The 20,844-nt window shown below is 47.9% G+C and overlaps 2 protein-coding genes across 2 annotated transcripts in view; one reads left to right on the top strand and one right to left on the bottom strand.

Moving 5' to 3' along the window:
• Window positions 1–3,172, top strand: part of LOC144099355 (sodium-coupled monocarboxylate transporter 2-like) — an 88,361-nt gene extending 85,189 nt beyond the window's left edge. Inside the window, exons 14-15 of the mRNA XM_077632584.1 lie at window positions 2,907–3,004; window positions 3,064–3,172. Coding sequence (XP_077488710.1) covers window positions 2,907–3,004; window positions 3,064–3,156 — 191 coding nt within the window. The 3' untranslated portion in view covers window positions 3,157–3,172. The remainder of the gene's footprint in view (window positions 1–2,906; window positions 3,005–3,063) is intronic.
• A 3,082-nt stretch (window positions 3,173–6,254) lies between these two features.
• Window positions 6,255–10,320, bottom strand: LOC144097857 (palmitoyltransferase ZDHHC20-B-like). Its single transcript, XM_077630468.1, has 3 exons — window positions 10,076–10,320; window positions 7,891–8,145; window positions 6,255–7,106 (listed from the first exon to the last, which is right to left on the bottom strand). The coding sequence occupies exons 1-3, from the start codon at window positions 10,318–10,320 to the stop codon at window positions 6,539–6,541; spliced, it is 1,068 nt and encodes a 355-aa protein (XP_077486594.1). The 3' UTR covers window positions 6,255–6,538.
• Between the last annotated feature and the right edge of the window lie 10,524 nt (window positions 10,321–20,844).

Below are 20,844 nucleotides of genomic sequence, written 5' to 3'. Positions count from 1 at the left end.
GTTCACCTTATATACGAGAATATAATTGACTTTAGGCCACGTCCACGTATGTCGACAGCGTGTCTGAAGGGGATGTTTCGAGAAAAAAACTTCTGGCTTGGTAGCGCGTTGTTTGGCACAACCATCTGTGGCTAAAGAGTGCCATGAACCAAAGGTGTTTTTTCGTCTACTTTGAGAATTGAACCCCGTGCGTCCCGCATGCGTAACGGATGCTCAAACCACTAGGGGCGGAGGGGGGGTTTACAGACCAAGCACAGAGAAATAATGCAGCATACTAACTTTTGCTTTTTATCCTGTTTTGCTTCGCACTAACAAATAATGCGCACCGGAACAGATGAGTGATACTGCGCTGTATTCCATTAAGGAAATGAATCACTCGAAAAAAATTAATGACACTTCGTCACGATGCGAAGGAAATACTGCATGAAGCAAATAATGTTTTTAATTTACTTTTGAAAACAGCAATGCTTCTGTTTCTGTTCAAAATCTGAACTGTTTGAAAACTTTAAGTTTGACGTCCGTAGTTAGTTCTTACAAATGGTAGCCTAAGTGTAGATTTTCGGATTGCATATTGACAGGAAGTTCTCTGAAGGTGTGCTGTTAGGTATATACTTGTGATTCCATAGTCGTAACTTAAAATACACGCCTGATCGGCCCTGAGCATGGCATATTTTATGAAAAGCTCTTGTGCAGGTAAGTTTTTGGTGCGTCCATGATAGTTTTCACACAAGCGCATAACATTGTTTTTTGAAGAACCAACAGCTTATTGTAATCGAAAGCTGAAAGGCGCGAGTTCATCTTTCCAGATGCCTGGTTAAAAGACTTCAAACACAAAATATTATTTCAAATAGAAATGGCGAGCGGTGCCTCAAATGGGGTGTTGGTGCTGTTGCCAACGTCATATGTCATTAGCTGCTTGTGTATGCGGCGATATCTGGTGACCTTTTCCCTTAAATTTTTTGTTGGCTCCTCGCGGGTTTTAACTACATCCGGGATTCTTGCTATAGCTTTGCCGGAGATACGGCTTCTGAAAGTAGGCTGGGCCCGAGGGGTCGCCGAAGTACAACAGTTCCCGGCCATCTAGGGTGGCCCGAGGGCCCATCGTCGCCCTGCTTCCTCTTTTCCCCTCCCCTCCCCCCCCCCCACTTCGTTCCTTCATGAACCAATAAAATTGTTATCTACCTACCAATCACGAGTGAGCGTTGTGTCCAATAAAACACATGCCAATCTCTAAGGACAGAGAAAGGTCAAACATTGATTTTTTTTTGCGTGAAAACGAGGAATAGAGCACGCAATGCTCTGGGCTTTTTTTAACTGTATTATATTGTCTTTCCAACAGTCTTCAAGTGCAGGAAAGACTTCTAATCTCGCACATCCTGCAAAGTCGTATACTAGGTCATTAGTTTCTTTAACTAATGATATGTTAACGACGAGTGTTTCTGCTTAGAATCGGCGTATGTTGGCTAATGATGAAAGCAACCGCATGACTCTCACCATAATTTTTCCTTCCCTCCAGCAATCGTACACTGGGGTGGACTACTTCCCATTCCATTCATCCCCTATTCTAAGTCCGAACTTCGCCCAGTCGAAGCAATGTGTCCTCAACACAAATAGCATGGTACTCATACGATGCAGATCTTCCTGGCCAAGTGAGCAGGCGAAGCATAGCTGTGCAGATCAGTAATCGGCCGGAACAAATGTTCAAGAAAGAGAGCGTGACATGGGGCCTATGAGTGCGGATATGTATATCGGCAAATAACCGCATCGCCAACAGCTTGTACAAGTCCAGTCGTGTGCTGAGTACGACGGCTGGTGTGATTGAAGGAGTCGTCGGTCTCAGCAACCACAAAACCCGCCCTGGTACGTCTGGACTCTCAACTAAGCTTCTCATACACTGTGCCATAGCTGCCGCCGCGGTGGGTCAGTGGTTAAGATGTTCGGCTGCTGTCCCGAGGGACGCGGGTTCGATCCTGGGCACGGCGGTCGCATTTCGATGGAGGGGACGTGCTAAAGGCCCGTGTACTGTGCGATGTCAGTGCACCACGTTAAAGAAACCCAGGTGGTCGAAATTTCCGGAGCCCTCCACTGCCCATAAACCAACTATGTCATGCCATGACCTGGTCTTCCTTTCGTACAAGCCTTGGCTTGCGGTCTTCAAATAAGTGTTTTCCACACGCGGACACAGAAACAATGATTTTGTGACAAAATATGACTGGTTTTTCAATGTATGAAAAACTACAGGGTTGCAACTAGCGGAAATGCAAAAGCCTTTCCCTATACTCTCTTTATCTCTCCATTTTTCATGTTTTATTTCCTTATTTGTTGTTCGTGTTTATTCAATTATTTTTATTTTCTTTTGTTTTGGTTCTTTTTATTCTGATGTTTATTTCTTGATTTTTTGTTTTTATTCCTATTCATTTTATTCGTTTTAATTTTTGTGATTATTTTTTACTTTTCAGGTCTTTATTGCGTATCATATTTGTTGCTTATTAACTGCTGATTAATCAAATTTTACATTTTGTTTTCTTTACCATGCAACTTATGACTGCTCGAGCGGACAACTTCCGCCCACAAGCTTCCGTCTACAACTTCCGACCACGCACTCATGAGCCAAGAAAGGCTTATGCCTTAAAACCATATAGTGCTTCGCTGTTGGAAGTAAGCGTAAGAGCTGCGTAGCGCATTGCTTTCGTGTTTTCTTTTGTTAAAATATATGACACTGCCCGGGTAAAGTTACGCCTTCACAGAGAAAGTATGAGGTAGAAGAAATGTTTGGACATTACAACTGCTTTTGCTCAAGATCCGACAACCTAGCGCACGAATAAAAAGCAGGCCTAAAGCATGCCTGAAATACATTCAAAGTTCTAAAATCAAGCTGTTAAAATTGAACCGTTTTGTTCTTGTAGGCGAAATGTGGCATACTGAGCAACCAGAACTGTCCAGCGACCTTGTCACCCGCATATGGAGAAAACAGCGAAAACCCTGTACAGCAATGAAACGTGAGGTAAGCTGTTTAGTAACACACATATTAATCGAAAGCGGTAATTACGCCTTTCAATGCAGAATTTGAAAGCAGAAAACCCAAGGGAGACAAAGCAGGAGCCGCATTATGACTGTGAAAACATCCTCGCACTGATTAGAGAAACTGACATTTAATAAAAAAACATGCAGTTACATCCTTAAAATGTATAATAAACTTCATTTTAACAACTAGAGAAACATGTGCATTCTCTGTGTGCAATAGAAGCAGGAGTGCGCCCATTCCGACTTTGGACAGAAAAACATGAAAGCAATCTTCAGAAGAGTGAGATAAAGAGGCTGCGGGTTTGCGTTGCAGTATCATTCATTCATACCAGATAAGTCACACGCTACGTTCATGAACCTACCGCAGCGGTGGCCTACTGGTCTGAGCACCTACATCTACGCGAGAGGTGCAGGGATCGATCCTTAATGCCATCGGTTGGCCACTGGTTTTCTAATTAGTGCAATCTTTACCGTGCCTAGCGCAAAACACGTAATCTACGTCGCTCTTTGGTTAAGCTGCCCTTCCGCTATTCAAAATCGAAACCATGATTAGGTCCAAGAACATATTGCGATTTAGCGACTCCAGCATACTTTGCAGGAATAATGAATGACATGTTCGGCCAGCCTTTTCAGGTAAACTATCCTAACTCTCACACAAATATTGCGTGGCGTATATACGGATAGAAAAGGACTTTATTTGAAGGACCACGCTCTAGCCAAACGGCTGAACTAGCTATATGTCGATGATAGCTCGTATAAGCGCGGTTTAAGCTGTGTGGCTGATTATTTTCCACGTACGGGGGTGCACGATTCAAATACCATATCACCGGATATCAGATTCCTCCGGCATGTGATAAAGACTGCGTGAGGCAAACGTATCATAACGGATACGCATCGGAGGATTTTAAGTAGAAAGCCTTTAATGGCTTATACTCCAGGTCGAGATCCTGTCCGTCCATTACATCGCCAAACGGAAGTCACGGCAACAGAAGTGACGTCATACCGTCTGTCCGTCCGTTACGCTCTTTAACTCGATAGGGAAAAAAACCTTTGTGCATGATGGGATTCGAACAACCATTCTCCCGTTCCACAGCCGAGCGTGCTAACGACTACGCTACTTCCTGCCAACGCACATGTATATAGTTCTCCTTGCAAGCACTCTCGTGCTTGCAAAAAAAAAAAAGGCGTCGAATCAGATGGATGCCTCCCAAATTCCCTCCAGTGTATCCAGAATTGAAGATTCACAAACAATTGTGTGCTTAAATTAACATCTCAACCACACATCAATGACGCAAGCAGCAACACCATGCTAAAGGCTTTCGCCTCACCGCACTTGAGGCCAACAAAGTGCCCCCCTGAATTTTGCTGTCTGCATCCCCTTGCAACGCATGTCAATCAAAAGTAAACAAAACTGACCAAAGTTAGGCTTACTTCAGTCATGCGACCAGATGAAGACCGACGTTAAGTTATAAATTAATTTGAAGAAGAGAAAAGTAGCATTCAACAATCCCAAAAAGGGAAAACAGCTTCCCATGGCATTAAGCTCGTTAAAGAAACAAAGAAGTGCATTACATCTAGGTGCAGTAGATGTCATGAACCAGGACAACGGGCAAAGAAAATAAGCCGTGAAACAAGAATTCTGGAATGAATTCGAAGTGCTACAAGCGGGAACCTAGCGATACCGGACAAGAGGAAAGTATGTAACAGGTATATCCTGGCAGTGGTATGCTGCGAGGCTGAAGCCTAAAAAGCAGAGAAAAAAAAGAGCTCTGCTTAAGGACACACCAGAGGAATTCCGAATCAAGAAAGACTATTGGCTACGCCATGGGGAGAGGGAAAGAGGGCGACCTGTTTCAGAGATAACAGAACTAACTAAAGGTAATCAAACCCCTGAGGAAATAGAGAGTACTAAGTCAACTGTAACGCGGTGAACGGCTGAGCAACGGTCTGCTAGAGTAATTGTATGCACAACGAGAAAAGCAAAACGCCGCCAGAAGTGGTTCACAATCAGATGAGGAGAGACGATTTGAAAGTTTTCTGGAACCATGGCAGGCACAGCACGGGACTTAGTGGCCTTGAGTAACAGATGTCAACCGCTTGCAGTAGACGTGACTTTGCTAAACATTATGAGAACAGTGGTGATATCCGTCCCTTGGTAGTACTGAGTACGCAAAAATTAAGAAATCTGACTCTATGAGAGTTGAGCGAACTCTATCATATATGGTGCGCTTTCACTGTCCCAGCTGGAAAACCATAAAATGGCTTGCAGGAGAGTTCCTGGTTGATATTTAAGGTCATAGTTTTGTAGCACAACGACACAAGGCCAAAAAAATTAAGAACTAGAAGGACGAACACAGCAATTTGTTTGTCCTCCGTCTTTCTCTTTACCTTCTTTGGCCGTGTGCCACTGCCCTGGGAAACTAATTTAAACCCACAATGCCAACTGGCCCAACAGCCAACTCTCCTGGTTGATGACTCCCGCAACAAACGACTCCGTCCCTCTGCCATCCACAAACGCGCAAGAAACAGCCCAGGGGACCTCCGCGATCGCTCACTTAGCTGCATGTGCCGACATGCTGTAGAGCAGCCAGATTGCTTCCTCGAAACGCATTTTATACTTTCATGCTCATCAAAACCATTTTCCTGTGATGTATTAAAATATGAAGGACGAATCAATGCCTACTTACCATTAACAAGCAATTAGCACAGCAGACCAAGTCCACCCGATAGCGCCTATGTGCAAGAATGAAGCCCCACGTTAGATCCCTCGCATTCAAACACGATAAATGTTTTCATCCACATTGATATATAGTCTATTGAAGACACGCACCACGGTGAAAAAATTATGCGCTTCTCCCCATGTTACCTGGTAGTCGTAGGATAATTGTCTCTCTAGTGTCTTCACACCACTTCGGTTCGCTTAGAAACGTGAAGGTGCGGTTGGACATACATGATAAATTAACAGCACCAGAAATAGGCACTGAGGAAAGGACCTTGCGTCCCTGCCTTCTATGCTGCCCTGTTTGCTCACCTGAGCTCGCTGTTCCGTAAACAAATATGTACCCCCTTTGTCAAAAGTAACCGGGCACACGTGGTTTGTTTCATAGCCGCGCAGCGAAGCACTTATGGCAGCCCTTAAGCTCTGAATCTGTGCAAAGTAAAGTGAGTCCTTGTCCTCACGTTCTCACACCTTTCGGTTTTAGGGGCGCCGCAACGGCTCCGTTATACGGTTAAGAAGGAAAAACCTGCTGCTCGGTTACTTTTGACAAAGGGGGTGCGTGTTAGAACAGTTTCCTGCCAGTCCGACTATGAACTCCCGCAGCATTAACGCCGCCATGGAGTTCGAAAGGACTGCAAGAAAGCGGCAGCAAAATGACATTGCGGAAAAGCATTCTATTTTCGAAAGGTATAAATAATTCCTCCTCACCCGCTAAAATCATTGGCAAGTTGCTTTCAAATCAATCGCCTCGATTCAGGCATTCCTACAGCGTGAGAATACATTCGGGCCTCCGCTCTACGGTACAACTTCCAATACGGCAGCTCCAGGAGGCATGCTGGCGGAGCCCGTCGAGTAAGTGGCCACCGAGTAGTTGGTGGCAACGAAAGGCGGCTCGGAGTCCCTGGCCTCTTGCAAAGGGTGGAGTTTTGTCGGGAATCGCACCCCGTCGCCGAGGCTGGTGAACAGCGGAAGCGCCCAGAGCGACACCTTCGGACCAAACACCTGGACAAAGTTTTCGTAGCGGCCGACGTCGAACGAGTCGTGGGGGTCCGCGAAGGCAGGCCTGCGCATGCACTCGAGCGTCGTCTCGTTTCTCAACACCATCGGCAGGTGTGTGCCGAGGAAAGATCCGAGGACGAGGATCAGCGCAGAGCCGGTGAACACGAGAAAACCGAAGTGGAAGCGGAAAGGATTGATGTGGTCCACGGAGTCCCACCACTCGGCCAGCTGGACTCCTGTGGTTGCGACGGTGAAGATGGACAGCAGTACCACGTAGAAGAGCGTCAGCAGGAAGAACTTGTAGTTGCTGAAGCACACGCAGTTGTTGAACCAGGGGCAATGGTGGTCCATTTTCGGGACGCACCTGCACAGCGGTGCAAAGTATCAGCTCCATATTTTCTTTTCTGGTTCTTTGGAAGTTCTCAGGTGCTGCCCGGCAGACATGACTTGAGAGCGGAAAGCATGCGCGATACATTCATCAAATGCCTATCTTGTACTTATTCTACACGCGCGAAGTCTGAGCGCAGAAGAGGCTGCGTACTTCAAGGGACGGTTACAAAATTGCAGTCTGATTGCGTCCCGCTGCATTTCCCATTTGATTTGCGAGTTGCGAGCGGCGAAAAACATGAAGCTAAATAGACGTAGATAAAGCCGAAGGAATGAAGGAAAAAACAAGCAGACTGCAGCGCTGTGTTTCCGCTAAGCGGTCGCTCCAAGAAATACCAAGGAAGAGGAGATGAAAATGAGGACAGGAGGGGAAAAAGCAAGTGGCGCTGCGTCATACTGCGTAACGACCACGTGCTAAATGCCTGTCAACGTAATTTACACGCTATTGCGCCTTGTGAGTTGCATCATCACATAGTAATTATACCCGATGTTTCAGGGAAGATTAAGTAGTATTCAAAAATAGACCTTCTGGAAGAAAAATATGGCTTTGGCAGCATAGTATCACCGGTCTTGGTGGACACCAGAAAGGTGAATCTGGTGAAGCTGGTGAATCTTCTGAAGTAGTAAGCTGGTTAACTAATTTCTTATAATTAACTTCTAAGCCCCAGAGCTAGGAAACTTGTTACAATTCGAGAGTTTTAGCCGTTCGTTAGTAATAGTAAAATCAATTATTAGAATTCAAAAAACGCGATTGCCCTCACCGCTGTGGCTCGTACCTGGCGCACGTGGAGCAGTGGTGGCACCGGTCTGGCTTCATCAGCCGGCAAGCCTCGCAGTAGCGCGCGCAGCCGTCCGCGCCCGCAGTGAGCACGCCCCGTTCGGCGGCCAACATGTCCAGCAGGCCCCGACGCGTGCGCTCGCTTCGGCAGCACGCCAACGCCACTTGCTCCCCCTCGCTCAGGGAGTACGTGGACGGCACGGCGGGTGGCGCCCTCACCGTCGTCTGCGCGTAACACCTGCGGGAGTCCGGCGAGGCGGGCGAGCAACACTCCGGCTTGTGGCCCACAGCGTATTTGCGCCGGAGCGTTCAGCGAGGATGCGAAACAGATGCGCCTCGGCGACGGACCACAAGCTATACTTGCTGTGTAAACGATTGCTCAAGCCAACCTCACTGTATGACTTCCGTTCTGCGCCTTATGTGAACACGCAGAAAGAAGAGCCCCTGTACGGGGTAAACTGGCCCACATGCATGCTAATAACAAATTACAACTGCAAATGGCGCTTTACCTCCTCCCGACGTAGACTGTCAAGTTGATATAAAAGCCACACATTGCGCATTGTAGCTACACCTGCACATGTCTTCTACAATTGTGTTTTCGGCAGAGAAGCTCTTTCATAGAGGCTGCAAAAGCAGCGATTGCTTCGAAATGGGCTATTCGGTTGAGTATTTAAAGAACTCCGGAAGCGTCTGCAGAAAGCGGTCAACAGCTTACCATATTGCACATCAGGTTTAACGCGATCGCGTCTGTAGTAATACTTGCACATAAGTCTTTTACAACCTACGTAGGCCTGTTTTCACTGGGGCCACTGGTTTTAATCCGACGAAAGGTTTGTGCAGAGGAAATTTGAAATTGTAAAAATGCAGCCAATGCTTCCAATGCGATCAACATTTTGCCAAGCCTGCTAGCAGAGCAGTAGATGCGAGTTTATGCCACATTAAGCCGCAATTAAGCAAGCAAGCAAGCAAACGCGTCATTGTAATTTGACGCACGGGACCTCTGAGGAATTAGCATTCAACCAGCTAGCCATAATGCTCCCGGTATATTCCTCCAAATCACTTTCTTTCTCCCTGCATTTTCATCCCCCTTATTCGGTCCTCCACCCACCCGGACACCTGCATGGCCAGTGGCGCTTTGCTGCTGATGCTGCATAATTTCAGCATCAAATTATGATGGCGCAACTTCTGTTCAAGGGTGCATCTAGGCATCTAGGAGCAAGCATTTTCTCTCATAAGCTATATAAGTTTGCACCATATTAGGTGCAAGCGCCATGGGAGAGTAAAGAGCTGTTCAGAAAGATTTAAAGCACCCGAACTTGCTTACACTCCCACAAGTCTCACCATGCATCTTACGTATGTTAAACCCAGTCGCACCTCTGCACTCTTTTGGATGCATAGAAGAAATAATAGTGCCGATCGGCACACGGCGCTATTTGTAGACTGTGGAAATGGTATACCAATGGCTTGTTATGTCCTCCAACGTGCAAAATTATTCAGTGCAGATTCGCGCGTACAGGTTTCGACGCGAGCAATAACGGAAATCAAAGGCCGATGTCCAGTTGACCAAACGCTCAGGCCATCTCCGAAAAGCTGCAAAAGATACCCGCTGTTGACCGCATGCAATAGGAAAAACAGCCTTTCGGAGAAGACAGCCTTCGGACGTAACACACACAAAACAAAATTCAGGTTAAAAATATTGTTTTGCACAACGAAGAGAATTATCAATCCCCTGTGCATCAATTAGCAAGAACGGTCACAAAACACAACTCTGTTACTGATACAGGCCTAGCTCCTGCGAAGAGACATCTAAGCGAAGGCAACACGAATATTCTCGGATTTACGCAGGTGCTTACAAGAAGTGGTTAGTCAGGCTTTCTCCCACTAACCGCATTTGCGCAGTTACCGTACACATCTGAGCACATGCTTGCCTCTGCAGGCCATTCGCCCTAACAGCACGACCACAGCATGGACATGCACGAATTCGCATCTTAATACACCTCCGTATTTTCCCCTTCACACGACTCGCAATGGTTTTCTTTTAGCCGAAGCGCACACAGTTGGCCGCGACCTGAGCCAAGCTCGGTGCAGGGCTGCCCTCCTCCCTAGAGTGCCCTGGCTATAGGCTCAGAGCTAGCGTTCCCGCTTCCCCGAGCGTAGGCGATCATTACCAGAGGCAGAAGACGAGCAGCAGGTGGAAGCCGATGCCGAAGGCAGCGCCCTTGACGACGCTGTCGTGGAGCACCAGCAGGCGACAGAAGACCAGCACGTAGGCGTAGTAGGCCCACGAGAAGCCGCCTCCCACCAGCACCAGGGGAAGCCACCGCAGAAGAAGACGCCACCTGGTCAGGAACCCGCTGCTCCCGGAAGCACCGTGTTCAGCGAGGGCGGCCGGCCGGTCGCTCGAGGGTTGCATGCGTGCGCACTCCTCTTCTTTTTCCTTCCGTTCACTCGTGCGGGGTGGGGACGGTTAAATGCGCGCGAACCCCCTCCGGAAGCCACAGCCCATGTTTAATTTTCATTGCATGATCAAAAGACTCCTTGCCTGCTGATTGGCGTACATCCCCCCCCCCCCCCCCGCAGCTATATATAATCAATCAATAAACTGATTGACTGGTTGATTCAACATGAGTGGAGGTTCGCATTCTAACTGCAGGCCAGTAGCGCGTCGCCTAACAAAACAAGAAAGAAACTGTGGCCAGGACGCGCGCTGCTTTCACGACGCCACCTGCGTGAGAACACTCGAGGCCTGAACATTCGCGCTTTTCCAAAGCCACGAGTAGCCTAGTCGGCGTAACTACACGCTGTGCCAGGCGTGCCAAAACGAGGGGCGTTATCTCGCCTCACAATGTGCTCACGTAGCTGACAATGTGCTCTCGCTTTCGTTGCGGTCCAGCAAGCCAGTAGTTTTGATTGACGTTTTTAAAAATCGCACATACCCGTCAGGGCCATTGGGCAAGGTTTGTGGTTGGGAGCCAATCGAAATGGCCTCAGAGGTTTAAAGGTAAAAGGAGGATGTGAGCATATATGCACAACATTAAAAATTAGAGCCGCTCATTCTCAGCGTGAGAGGAGGGATCAGAGTTAGACTATTTGCGAAATGATTAACGCAGGGATGACGCCTCACATGCCTGCCAATGCCACTGAGCCACCACTGAAAAAACATAAGCTGATTTGGCCCAAGAATCTTTGGGCGGATTCCTGGCTGAGGGAAGTGTATCACGCTCCGGGTTAGAGCGTCCAGCTCAGAGTTGGTTCCAGGGGCTTTGGGTTGCCCACGTTTGCCTTCGCCGGGCAGCGGAGACGAGGGGAGGAGTGGCCGTGCTCCCGACCCGGCGGTTTTATACATCCTCGTCGGAGTGGATCAAATATTCGGCTCATCAGCAGCCTAGCAACATTTTGTAAAGCCTAAAGTCTTTTGCGTCCTGCCGAATGTACACAAAAACATTCGCAGTCAACAGCTCCCAGAGTTCGTTCTCTGTGATATTTCTCCCTGCTCTATGCTACGGCTCCTCATGCCCTCAGAAACGTACAACGCCTTATGACATACATTTAGCTTAATCAAATGCAATACAGGATGCGCAATAAATTACATATGTTATCAGGGTACACCATGGGAAACTTGGGAGTTCTTTGGCAGCTAGAAGTAATCTTATTTAGACAATGCAACCAGCTTGCAAATATGCTCACAGTGCGCCATTTTTACAGAATTCGTGAAATGCTGACTTCGTGCGGGCACAGAGGATGCTCTTCGACTTCCAGTAGCACTTTGGCTGCGGAGCTGTGCACAGTTTTTGAAAATTGCATACAATACAAATAAATATTTAACATGCAGGACGGGTCATGCAGACGGGGCGAAGACAGCACCGAAGCCTTGGGAACTAACGTATACATGTGATTCTCATGTCCACCGAGGCCACCAACTAGGCGAATGCAGTTGTTAAAGGGACAGAACACTGAATTTTAAGCAACCAAACTTTTTTTGGTGCAATGTAAAATCTTGCTGTCTAAGGTGCTCGATTTTACGGAGCTACAGTTTTGCTAGAAACGCTGTTTGCGATTTTTACCGAGAAGTTTTCGATCATTGTGTGCGCCCGTTTTCATGTATCTCGGTGCTTTCTGGAAACCATGACCAGCAAAAGCGACGGCGATTTTACGTTAGCAGAGGCGACATACCAAAGAATAGTTTTAATCTCACCCCCCAAATGGCAATTAGACATTTTTAATATAATATAGCGTAGCATCGATTTCAGTTTTCACTCTCAAAGCTGTTACGGTAGTGACGCCTCGCAGCCTCATCGACGAAATTTTTAGTGAATCATGGTTGCCGCTTTATCCAAGCACTCCAAGAAATGCAAACCAAAGTGGGGCATTTAGTCCCAAAAGCTAAAAGCACGCCATCAACAATGCGAAGGGCACCGTTTATAAATGATGGCGAATGGTGCGTTGTTTTTCATCGAAAGGCGCGCTGGGGAAAGAGTAAAACATATTAAAAATTTTGAAAGCAAAAGAAAAAACACTGTATTCAATATAACTCAAAAATATTTTACCGAGCGGCGGTCACGTGGTGCGCTGCACAGATAATTGCTAGGTTTGACGGCAAGATGGCACTTCTGTTCTCGTTATGTAGTATTCAATGCAAAATTTTAAATCCTCGTTTCTTCGATATTTTAGTGCCCACTTGTTACAATATGAGGCATCATCTTCTTATTTCCTCCATAAACTCTTAACGTGTATCGGTCAGTGGTCAGGGGCTCTTTAAAGAAAGGAATTGAAGAAGTTCACAATCACAAAATGGTTTGTGAAATAAATTATCATGACAGAATTTGAACAAGGAAATCATGCGTCTGTTGATATCGTGAATATGCTCACAAACCAGTTTCAACCGACAACCCAGGCGCGCAATGAAGCAGAGAAGAAATGGAACTGAAAGAGCGAGAGTTATCCTAGCGAGGGGACTGCCAGTCAAGTCCTCTCTGACGTGAGGGCCGCCTGCTGAAGTGCATGTAATGCTCTAGTGATTTAACTGGTGTGCACGATATGGAAAGATGCCTCGGTGTGAGCCCGCACCTACGTAACTACACATGCGGCTGATAAAGCGTCGCACTAGTGCTAAGACTTGGCATTTCTTAGATTGACAGATCGACATGAACGTTCCTTTCAAGGTTGCCTGGACCTAGTCAAGCTGCTTATTCATAGCGCATGGTCCATGCAGCCAACCAGAATTTTCTGGGAAATAAAGCCAATTGAACTCAATAGTATAAATTCTATTAAACCTGGGTAGTAAGGAAAGGATTGCGACACTGGGCGTAAATGACTGATAAAGTAGAGAACGGGTGAAGTCCAACCATATGAAGGAGGGCAATAAATTGGGCATGTTGGTAATAATTCATAATGGATACTAAATTAGAGCAACAAGACTAGCACACGGGAGTGTGGCCTTTCTTTCGTGTGCTCGTCTTTTTGCACTTTAGTATCCATTACCGACCAAATGAAGTTAGGGACGACATTTGTAACAGTTGCACTGAGTGCCGCATCAGCCAGAAAGTCATCCACATCGTTTAAAAAAAAATGAGGGGGGCACCTAATCATTATTATGCAATAGCATTGCGCCACTCTATGGGATCTTGCCATGGAAGCCACCTCCGGCCTCTCCTACAAGTGGAGAGGGGCACTACCTTCTCTCCGCATTGCAACCTGCCATCTGCGTCAGCAACTTTACGGACTCTCCCCTACAAGTGGAGAGAGGGACTTTCATCTCTAAACCTTGCTACCTGCCAGGTTGGTAGGTGATGTTGGCAGGTGATGTACAAAACACTACAACGCCGGACGGCGCTTTTTTTCGCAATAGGTTTCTAATGCGAACGCATTAATACGCCGGAATGCGCTGAAAAACAGAGTCAGTGCATTTTTACAGTGAGAGTTGTATAACTTACGGTTTATGAGGGGTCTTCTTAGGTGAAGCGTCATCATCGGCTGGTCTCACGGAATACAGCTGGCATGACATCACAGCGCGGAGGTGTCGAGGCACAGCAGGTCGCAGCAGCTGCCGCCTTTGCTTCTTTGCTTTGCTTTGCGGGGCACAACAGTTACCATTCCAGACATGAGACAACTCTCGGCCGCTAATGCAGATTCGCCCGCCGTCCAGAGCAAGCTCGCGATGCAAACAACGAACAACAAAGAGAACGTCGCAAACGCCAGCGGGAGGAGGCATAAGTGGCAGCCGCAGTTGCCAATGAACCAACCACCTCCAAACAGCGCTTGCAATAAGGCGATGAACCAGTAACTGTGTGACGGGGAAATTTTTCTGGGATATATTTTTTTAAGCACGCTCCGCTTTCTCCACGGTTTGCCATGCAAGTTGTGCGCGAAGAGCACGCTCAGTAAAAAAAAAAAAAATGGAAGGGGCCAAAACAAATGCAATGGATTGAAACTCGTTTGGTTCAAACTTTTTTTGGCCCCTTCGAGCTGGTTTTTCTAAAACTGAGCATGATACACGGGCGTATGTTCGCTCTCTCGCTCCCTACACTTAACCGCAGCGGGCCAGCGCAGCTTAGGATCTCAAAGCAGCAAGGCAGCTCGTGGGCTATATCCCAGGCTGCTGGAACTCACAGGCTCCCCATTGTGAAGCTCTAAAAAAGCGAGAAGGGAAACACACGGACGAAGAAAAGAGTTGCAAGGAATGACGCGAACTCGCAACTGAAGTTTATTCTAGAAAGGTAGGCGTATAAATGGGATCACGAACGAATTGCCAGTTTACCGCGCGTGAGGTACTAACGACAAAAAGAACAAGAAAGTGCACACCACTGTTTTGTAGCACAACCTCCCTTTTTAGGCACAGTGACCAACTGGTTCGAGAGCTCATGGCAGCCTTTTAAATGCGCTTAAGTAGTGCTAGTCGAGGTCCGTGGGATTGATGATAGGGAATTCAAATCTTTAGCCTCATCACTTGGACATCAATGGTAACCCTTTAGTGCTTTGGTTTTCTACGCATGGTGTCTCATGTGATGAATCCAGCATTTTTATTTTCCCTTTGTATTCCTACTTATACGCCCACCTTTCTCGAATAAACTTAGGTTGCGAGTGAGCGCCTGCCCTTGTAATTTCTTTTTCTTCGTCCGTGTGTTCTATTTCGCGCTTTTTTTTTCAGCTGTGCATTTTAAACAACATTCCCAACTTTCCGCTCCCCATTGAGAGACTGCCGTGTTCAGAAGCGAGACTACAGCAAGTCTTGCCTTTCCCTCGTGCTTCTTGTTGCTGCCCAGCCCATTTCTCGTCAGTTGTTCCTAATAGGCTGCACCCACGAGCCAGCCAAACATGTAGCGTGCTACGGTATTAGTAGTGAACTTTTGCGACCCTGCGGATTCAGTGAAAAAGCTTTCCCGTGTTTCCTAATTATGATAGCCAGCGAAACGATCGACCAATGCGCAACCCAGAAAAAAAAAAGTCGACCATTGTTGAAAACACGTACAAGCGCACAAAAAACACAAACACACGAAGAAACTGGGACACCACGAGCGCTTTCTTCGTGTGTTTGTTTTTTCTGCGCTTGTACGTGTTTGCAATGCACCAACTCGCCCAACAGTCCGTGCTCCTGACCATTGTTGGCCCTTTGCGCCAACCTTGGTCGACCGCTGTTTTACCGTCTTAGCGGAAACCGCCTGCAAGAAGCGACATATTTGTCTGCAACATAAGACCCCAAAAACTGCTGACTGATGCTACTTTCTGTGCGAACGGCGGAAGACAGGCGGCAGGAACCTGCTACACCAACTGGGAGCCGTTCGATTTGACAGACTTTCGAGCGGGAAGGACACAGCGGAGCAGCTCGTAACAGCAAGGTGTGCGCAGCGGCGCCCGTATTGCCGGAAATTGGAGTAACGCCAGCGTGTTCAGGTGGTATATGGTGCACAAGTACCTGTCGACTGCGCCCGGCCAGAGGGTGAAATTTTACGCCACGCATCTTCGCTTGGGAGAACATGAGTGCTCAACCGTACCTCTCCACCCTTTCTCCGTCGGTAAAATAAGGCGGTACACGACGTCTATCAGCTTGAACCCGCGGACACTAAAGCGACATCCAGCAATCCTCGCGAATAAATGTTCTTTTGCTTGTACATAACATCCCCCTGCTTATGTACACATTAATGTACTGACTGACCGAAGCGCGTTCTTCCCAGTGGCTCCTCGCTAGAGAAACGAAAACGCCACCACTTCAAGAACGCAAAACACTGCATTCGCCCCAGGTGCCCTTCTCCGTACTGCAACAAACGGAACAAGCGTGCGTACGGTGACACCCGGCAAGTCACTTGTAGTTCAACACTACGAGACACAAACGGAGAGCCCGACATATTGCAGTCTACAGGCCACTAAAAAGCTGAAGAAGTAGCAAACGTTTTACCAGGTGAACTCCGTAGGGCACGCTGAGCGACAGTGACGTTATATCGAGCGCAACCCCGTTGAGAGGCACGTGATGACCGTCGACCAAGGAGCACTCTCACTGTCTGTGGTCCGAGAGCTCCCATGCAGCACACATCGAAGGAAGCTTGCGAACTGACCAAAGAAGCGCCGCGGCGGAGAAGGGAAGCGGAGTCCCGCAGCAGGCTTCCTTTGTCTAGAAACCCCGACGGTGTAGGAGCGCCCGGGCGCAGGTTGACAGGCTTCAGCGGGCGCTGGCTTCGAGATCAAGGCCTATACAGCGAACAGTGGTCAAAACTGTTACACACCGCCACTTAACAGCAAACCACTCTGGAACAGCCGAACGTTAATTCTCTCAACTAATTAAGGCACGTTCGTTCTGTAAGAAGACAAAAGAGGCTTAGTAGCTTTCACTTTCCTTCTAAATTACAATTTATCGGCGTTTTTTAATTTAAACGTCGTTTAATCGCCCTTAATTTCAAGCTATCTAAGGCCAACACCTATTTTTTTTCGGTGACGTATAAATGAGAAATTGTGAGCTCTCAGGCTCCAGCAACATGTAAGGAAAAAAGCAGGCAACATATTACTATTGTTCTCATCAAGTATGTTTCTACTTCACTCCTCCAAGATGCATCCTATCTTTAGGCGTGATTATTGCAAACATCCATTTTTTTACTTATCCTTCAAACACGGTCTTATAAGTTCGTCATACCTCGCAGTGCGAAAACTTAGCTGCCATTAATAAAACACCTGTACAGGAGAGTCAGCGCTGGTTCCAAGGGACTAATTTCCTTTACCTGAACACCTTCTCACAACAACTGAATACGCACCAAGAAGTGCAGTGTCAGGAGTCTGAAAGTTTTTTTTTTAACAGCCTTTTACAGTCCGCCTACCACAATCGGAGCAAATAGACAGTAATGTCTTCCGTGATTCCCGAGGGCAACTCCATTAATTTATTGTTCTCACTAAAAAATTATTGCCTGCTTCTTTCTGGTTATGATAATTTTTTGCAGAAGCAAAAGACGGATTCATTGGTGATCAAGTTTATTGCCAGAAACCTTCCCGCCAGTCATTTCAGACACGCGACGTCCCTAAGAAAAAGGGCGGACAGCCACCGTTTCAGAGTAAACACCCAAAGACCGGTGTCGACGCAAGCATTTCACTCGCGAAATCGACCGCTGTTGGCAACGCCTGTATGTCGATTTTCTGTCTTGTCTAGCTACGCTTCCGGTGAGAGTGGTCGATTTGTTATTAGACAATCGATACAAGCCAGCTTCTATTTATCCTCGGTGTCCTTTTAAAGTCTGTAAATACAGGTAACTGATTACAGCTACTTGACACTCTAAACACAAGTTCGCCTATACTGAAGTAAAAAGGAAGTAAAGTGTCCTCTATCGTGCTCCATTTTAGGGGAACGGTACGGTGGCCAAGTTCCGCAGCAGATTTCGGTCATTAAATATACGGAATGCACACTCGTGGCAACGTAGGTATATAGTAACTCGGTGCAGCTTTCAGACTCTGCGCCGGAATTCTTGAGGTTTTCAAATAGAGGAGACTGAGACCTGGGTTAAAATCTTCGTTAACTGCTAGAACTTCACAACTTTTGAAGAGGAAATTTGTTTCCGTTGCCAACCGTAAGTATTCCGTATTTTATTGATGTACATTTACCCCTGGACTTGGGCAGCATAACCTGCCCCTAAAAGGGTGTGCACTATAGGACAGCTTACACCATTTTTACTTCTTTCTGTTTACAGTTGTGACAGCATATACGCGGAGCGTCTCCGGAGGGCTGCTATCTCCGGAGAGACATCTTCCCTTTTAAGGCACTTGATCAAGGGACTGCATGGCGCCAGGAATCGTCGGGTGCCGGGCGCCAAGGCTCACTACGAGTCTGAAGGTTGACAGCCTGGCCGTCATCTTTATAAGCACGCAACTGGTCAAACTTCCCCCGGCAAGAGTGACAGTGGCGCCGGCAGGATAAAAAAAAATGCCCGAGCCGCGGTGGGAAAATTCGGGGGAAGACGGGGAACCGCGCAGTCGCCGGCGTTGACAGGAGGCCGAGGGAGACGCTCCAGCCTGGAAAAAAGGATCGCCCTGATGGACGGGAGAAAAATTAATGTGGATTAGCTCAGCTAACCAAGGATATACAAAGCGAAAGATGTCCGCGTTCACTGTTCATTGGTGTTGACAATGTTCTAGATGGCGATGGCTTTGAGGAAAGGAAGGGCGCATAACGCCTAATTCGTGCTTTGATACATGTGGCGGTGGTGAGAGAGAGATGTGGCGCGGTTTTTACAAACGTAAAGGCCGAACTCCATGGGCCCTGTTCGGCGCGCAGGGCGCGCGCTTGGGTGCCCACGCACCTGCCAGAGGAAGTCTGCGCATGGGCGACGCGTCGGCCACCACCGAGCGCGTCCACGACGCTCGGATCCCACAGTGCCAGATATTCGGCGCCCGTGCTATATCCGGCGCGCCAGCATCGACCAATCAGTGGGTGTTCTGCTTCTCTGTCTTCAAGATGTGCTGTGTTCCGCTTTTTCTGCGCGTCAGAGTTGCCCCGCCGCGGTGGCTCAGTGGTTAGGGCGCTCGACTACTGATCCGGAGTTCCCGGGTTCGAACCCGACCGCGGCGGCTGCGTTTTTAAGGAGGAAAAACGCGAAGCCGCCCGTGCGCTGTGCGATGTCAGTGCACGTTAAAGATCCCCAGGTGGTCGAAATTATTCCGGAGCCCTCCACTACGGCATCTATTCTTCCTTTCTTCGTTCACTCCCTCCTTTATCCCTTCCCTTACGGCGCGGTTCAGGTGTCCAAAGATATATGAGACAGGTACTGCGCCATTTCCTTTCCCCAAAAAAACCAATTATTATTATTATTATGCGCGTCAGGGCGCAGTGCTCAGTGCGCACGGTGCACGGCGCGTAGTACGATAGGCGCTATACGGTCCGACGCTCTTAAAACGAGAAAAAGCCTGTCAGTTTTGGTGACGAGCAAGGCCCGAGACGACACCGCTGGCGATCTGTCCTCAAGAGCCCCCAGCGACCGAGCCTTGAGGCCAAAAACTGAGCCTCGGCAGTTCCTCCATTCCTTCTGGCGAAGATTTCGGCGCCAACGCAGCCGCATGTTAGCTTGAGCACCTGGAGCTGTCCACTGTACTTGATAACGTGCAATTCTTGAATATACCCGTTTTGTTCCGACCGAGTCTAACGTTGTCTCTTTGTCACGTGTAGACCCGCGCAGCATGCGGGATCGTCACAGTGTACGCGAGGAAAGCCGTACGTGCACGTATATACAGGAAAAGAATCAAACGTGACGACTGAGAGCAACGCAGTGCAAATCAATTATAAGCAAAGGCTCTAAGAACCGCAATCATACAGACGTATTCTACAGAAATGAGTAATGCCTTTCTATCAATGAAGGTCACAAATTAGCCAGTGGCGTAAATCGCGGGGGTGACAGGAGTGTCCTGACCCCCCTTCGCTTAGGGTGTGGGGGGAGGGACAGAGCATGCGAGCGTTCCCCCCCCCCCCCCCCGATATTCGTCCCGGGACTGCTCGGTCGGCGTCGAATGATATAAGCACAACACGGGGAAGATGCAGGAGCGAGGAGGTCTCTCCTTTCCACAGAATGACTCAAGAGAATCAGACGCTCAAAAAGAATGCTGTCATAATTAAAATCTGCCAACAATCAAAGGACTTGCCATAAATACACGTAACTTAAAACCTCGGTTTTAGGGCATCCAGCCAATCAGTGATTGAGACAGAGATGTTAAGGGGTATAGTCCTATGCGTTCGAGGGTCGGCACCGCGCAAACCGTCAAAGCTTTATTCAGGGTCTTTCTTTATTTCGGACTTGGCGAAAGTTTTAACAGTGCCCGAGACAGGCGCTGATAGATGCGACTCTCACTTTTGTGGCATGCAAAAAACTACTTGATATCAGCCGGCTTTGTTTAAAAAAAGGAAGTAAGTAAAACACATGGAGCAATGTTTGTCCCCACCACTTTCAGTTTCTTAAAACTGCTGGTCCGATCTGAATTTAGCGACGTTCCTTCCACCATCTCGGGCGCACGCGTCCTAGGAGCGCGCCCTTGAAGACGTCGTGTTATTTTCCGAAAATAAAGCTGTTCCTCCTCTTCCTAGGAGCCAAAAATAAAGCAACACGGAGGCTGTGGTCATAGAGCTATAAACCGATACTTGTTAAATTCTGTAGAAATAGCACAACCGCTAAACTGGAATGCTTAAGCAGCACAACGAAGGCTTTCGATTCGAGGAAAGCTACAGAACATAACTTCACATTCGGCGCTAGAGATCCGCACGCGCCGCTATCTGGACTAGGCCCGGCCCTACTCGCCATGTATACTTCGGTCCAGGCTCCGAACCCGACACCGGGCCGCTATCAGGGCCCGGTGATCATTCGGTTGTGCACGACAAGACCCGTTTGCTTTTCATGAGAGAGGGAGAGAGAGAGATAATAAACTTTTATTGTCCAACAGAGAAGGTGCGCGCCCTAACAACCTCGGCCACAGGCCGAGG

Source organism: Amblyomma americanum, chromosome 7 (genome assembly GCF_052857255.1).
Source record: "Amblyomma americanum isolate KBUSLIRL-KWMA chromosome 7, ASM5285725v1, whole genome shotgun sequence".
NCBI lineage: Eukaryota > Metazoa > Arthropoda > Arachnida > Ixodida > Ixodidae > Amblyomma > Amblyomma americanum.
This window is presented reverse-complemented; position numbering and strand designations above follow the sequence as displayed.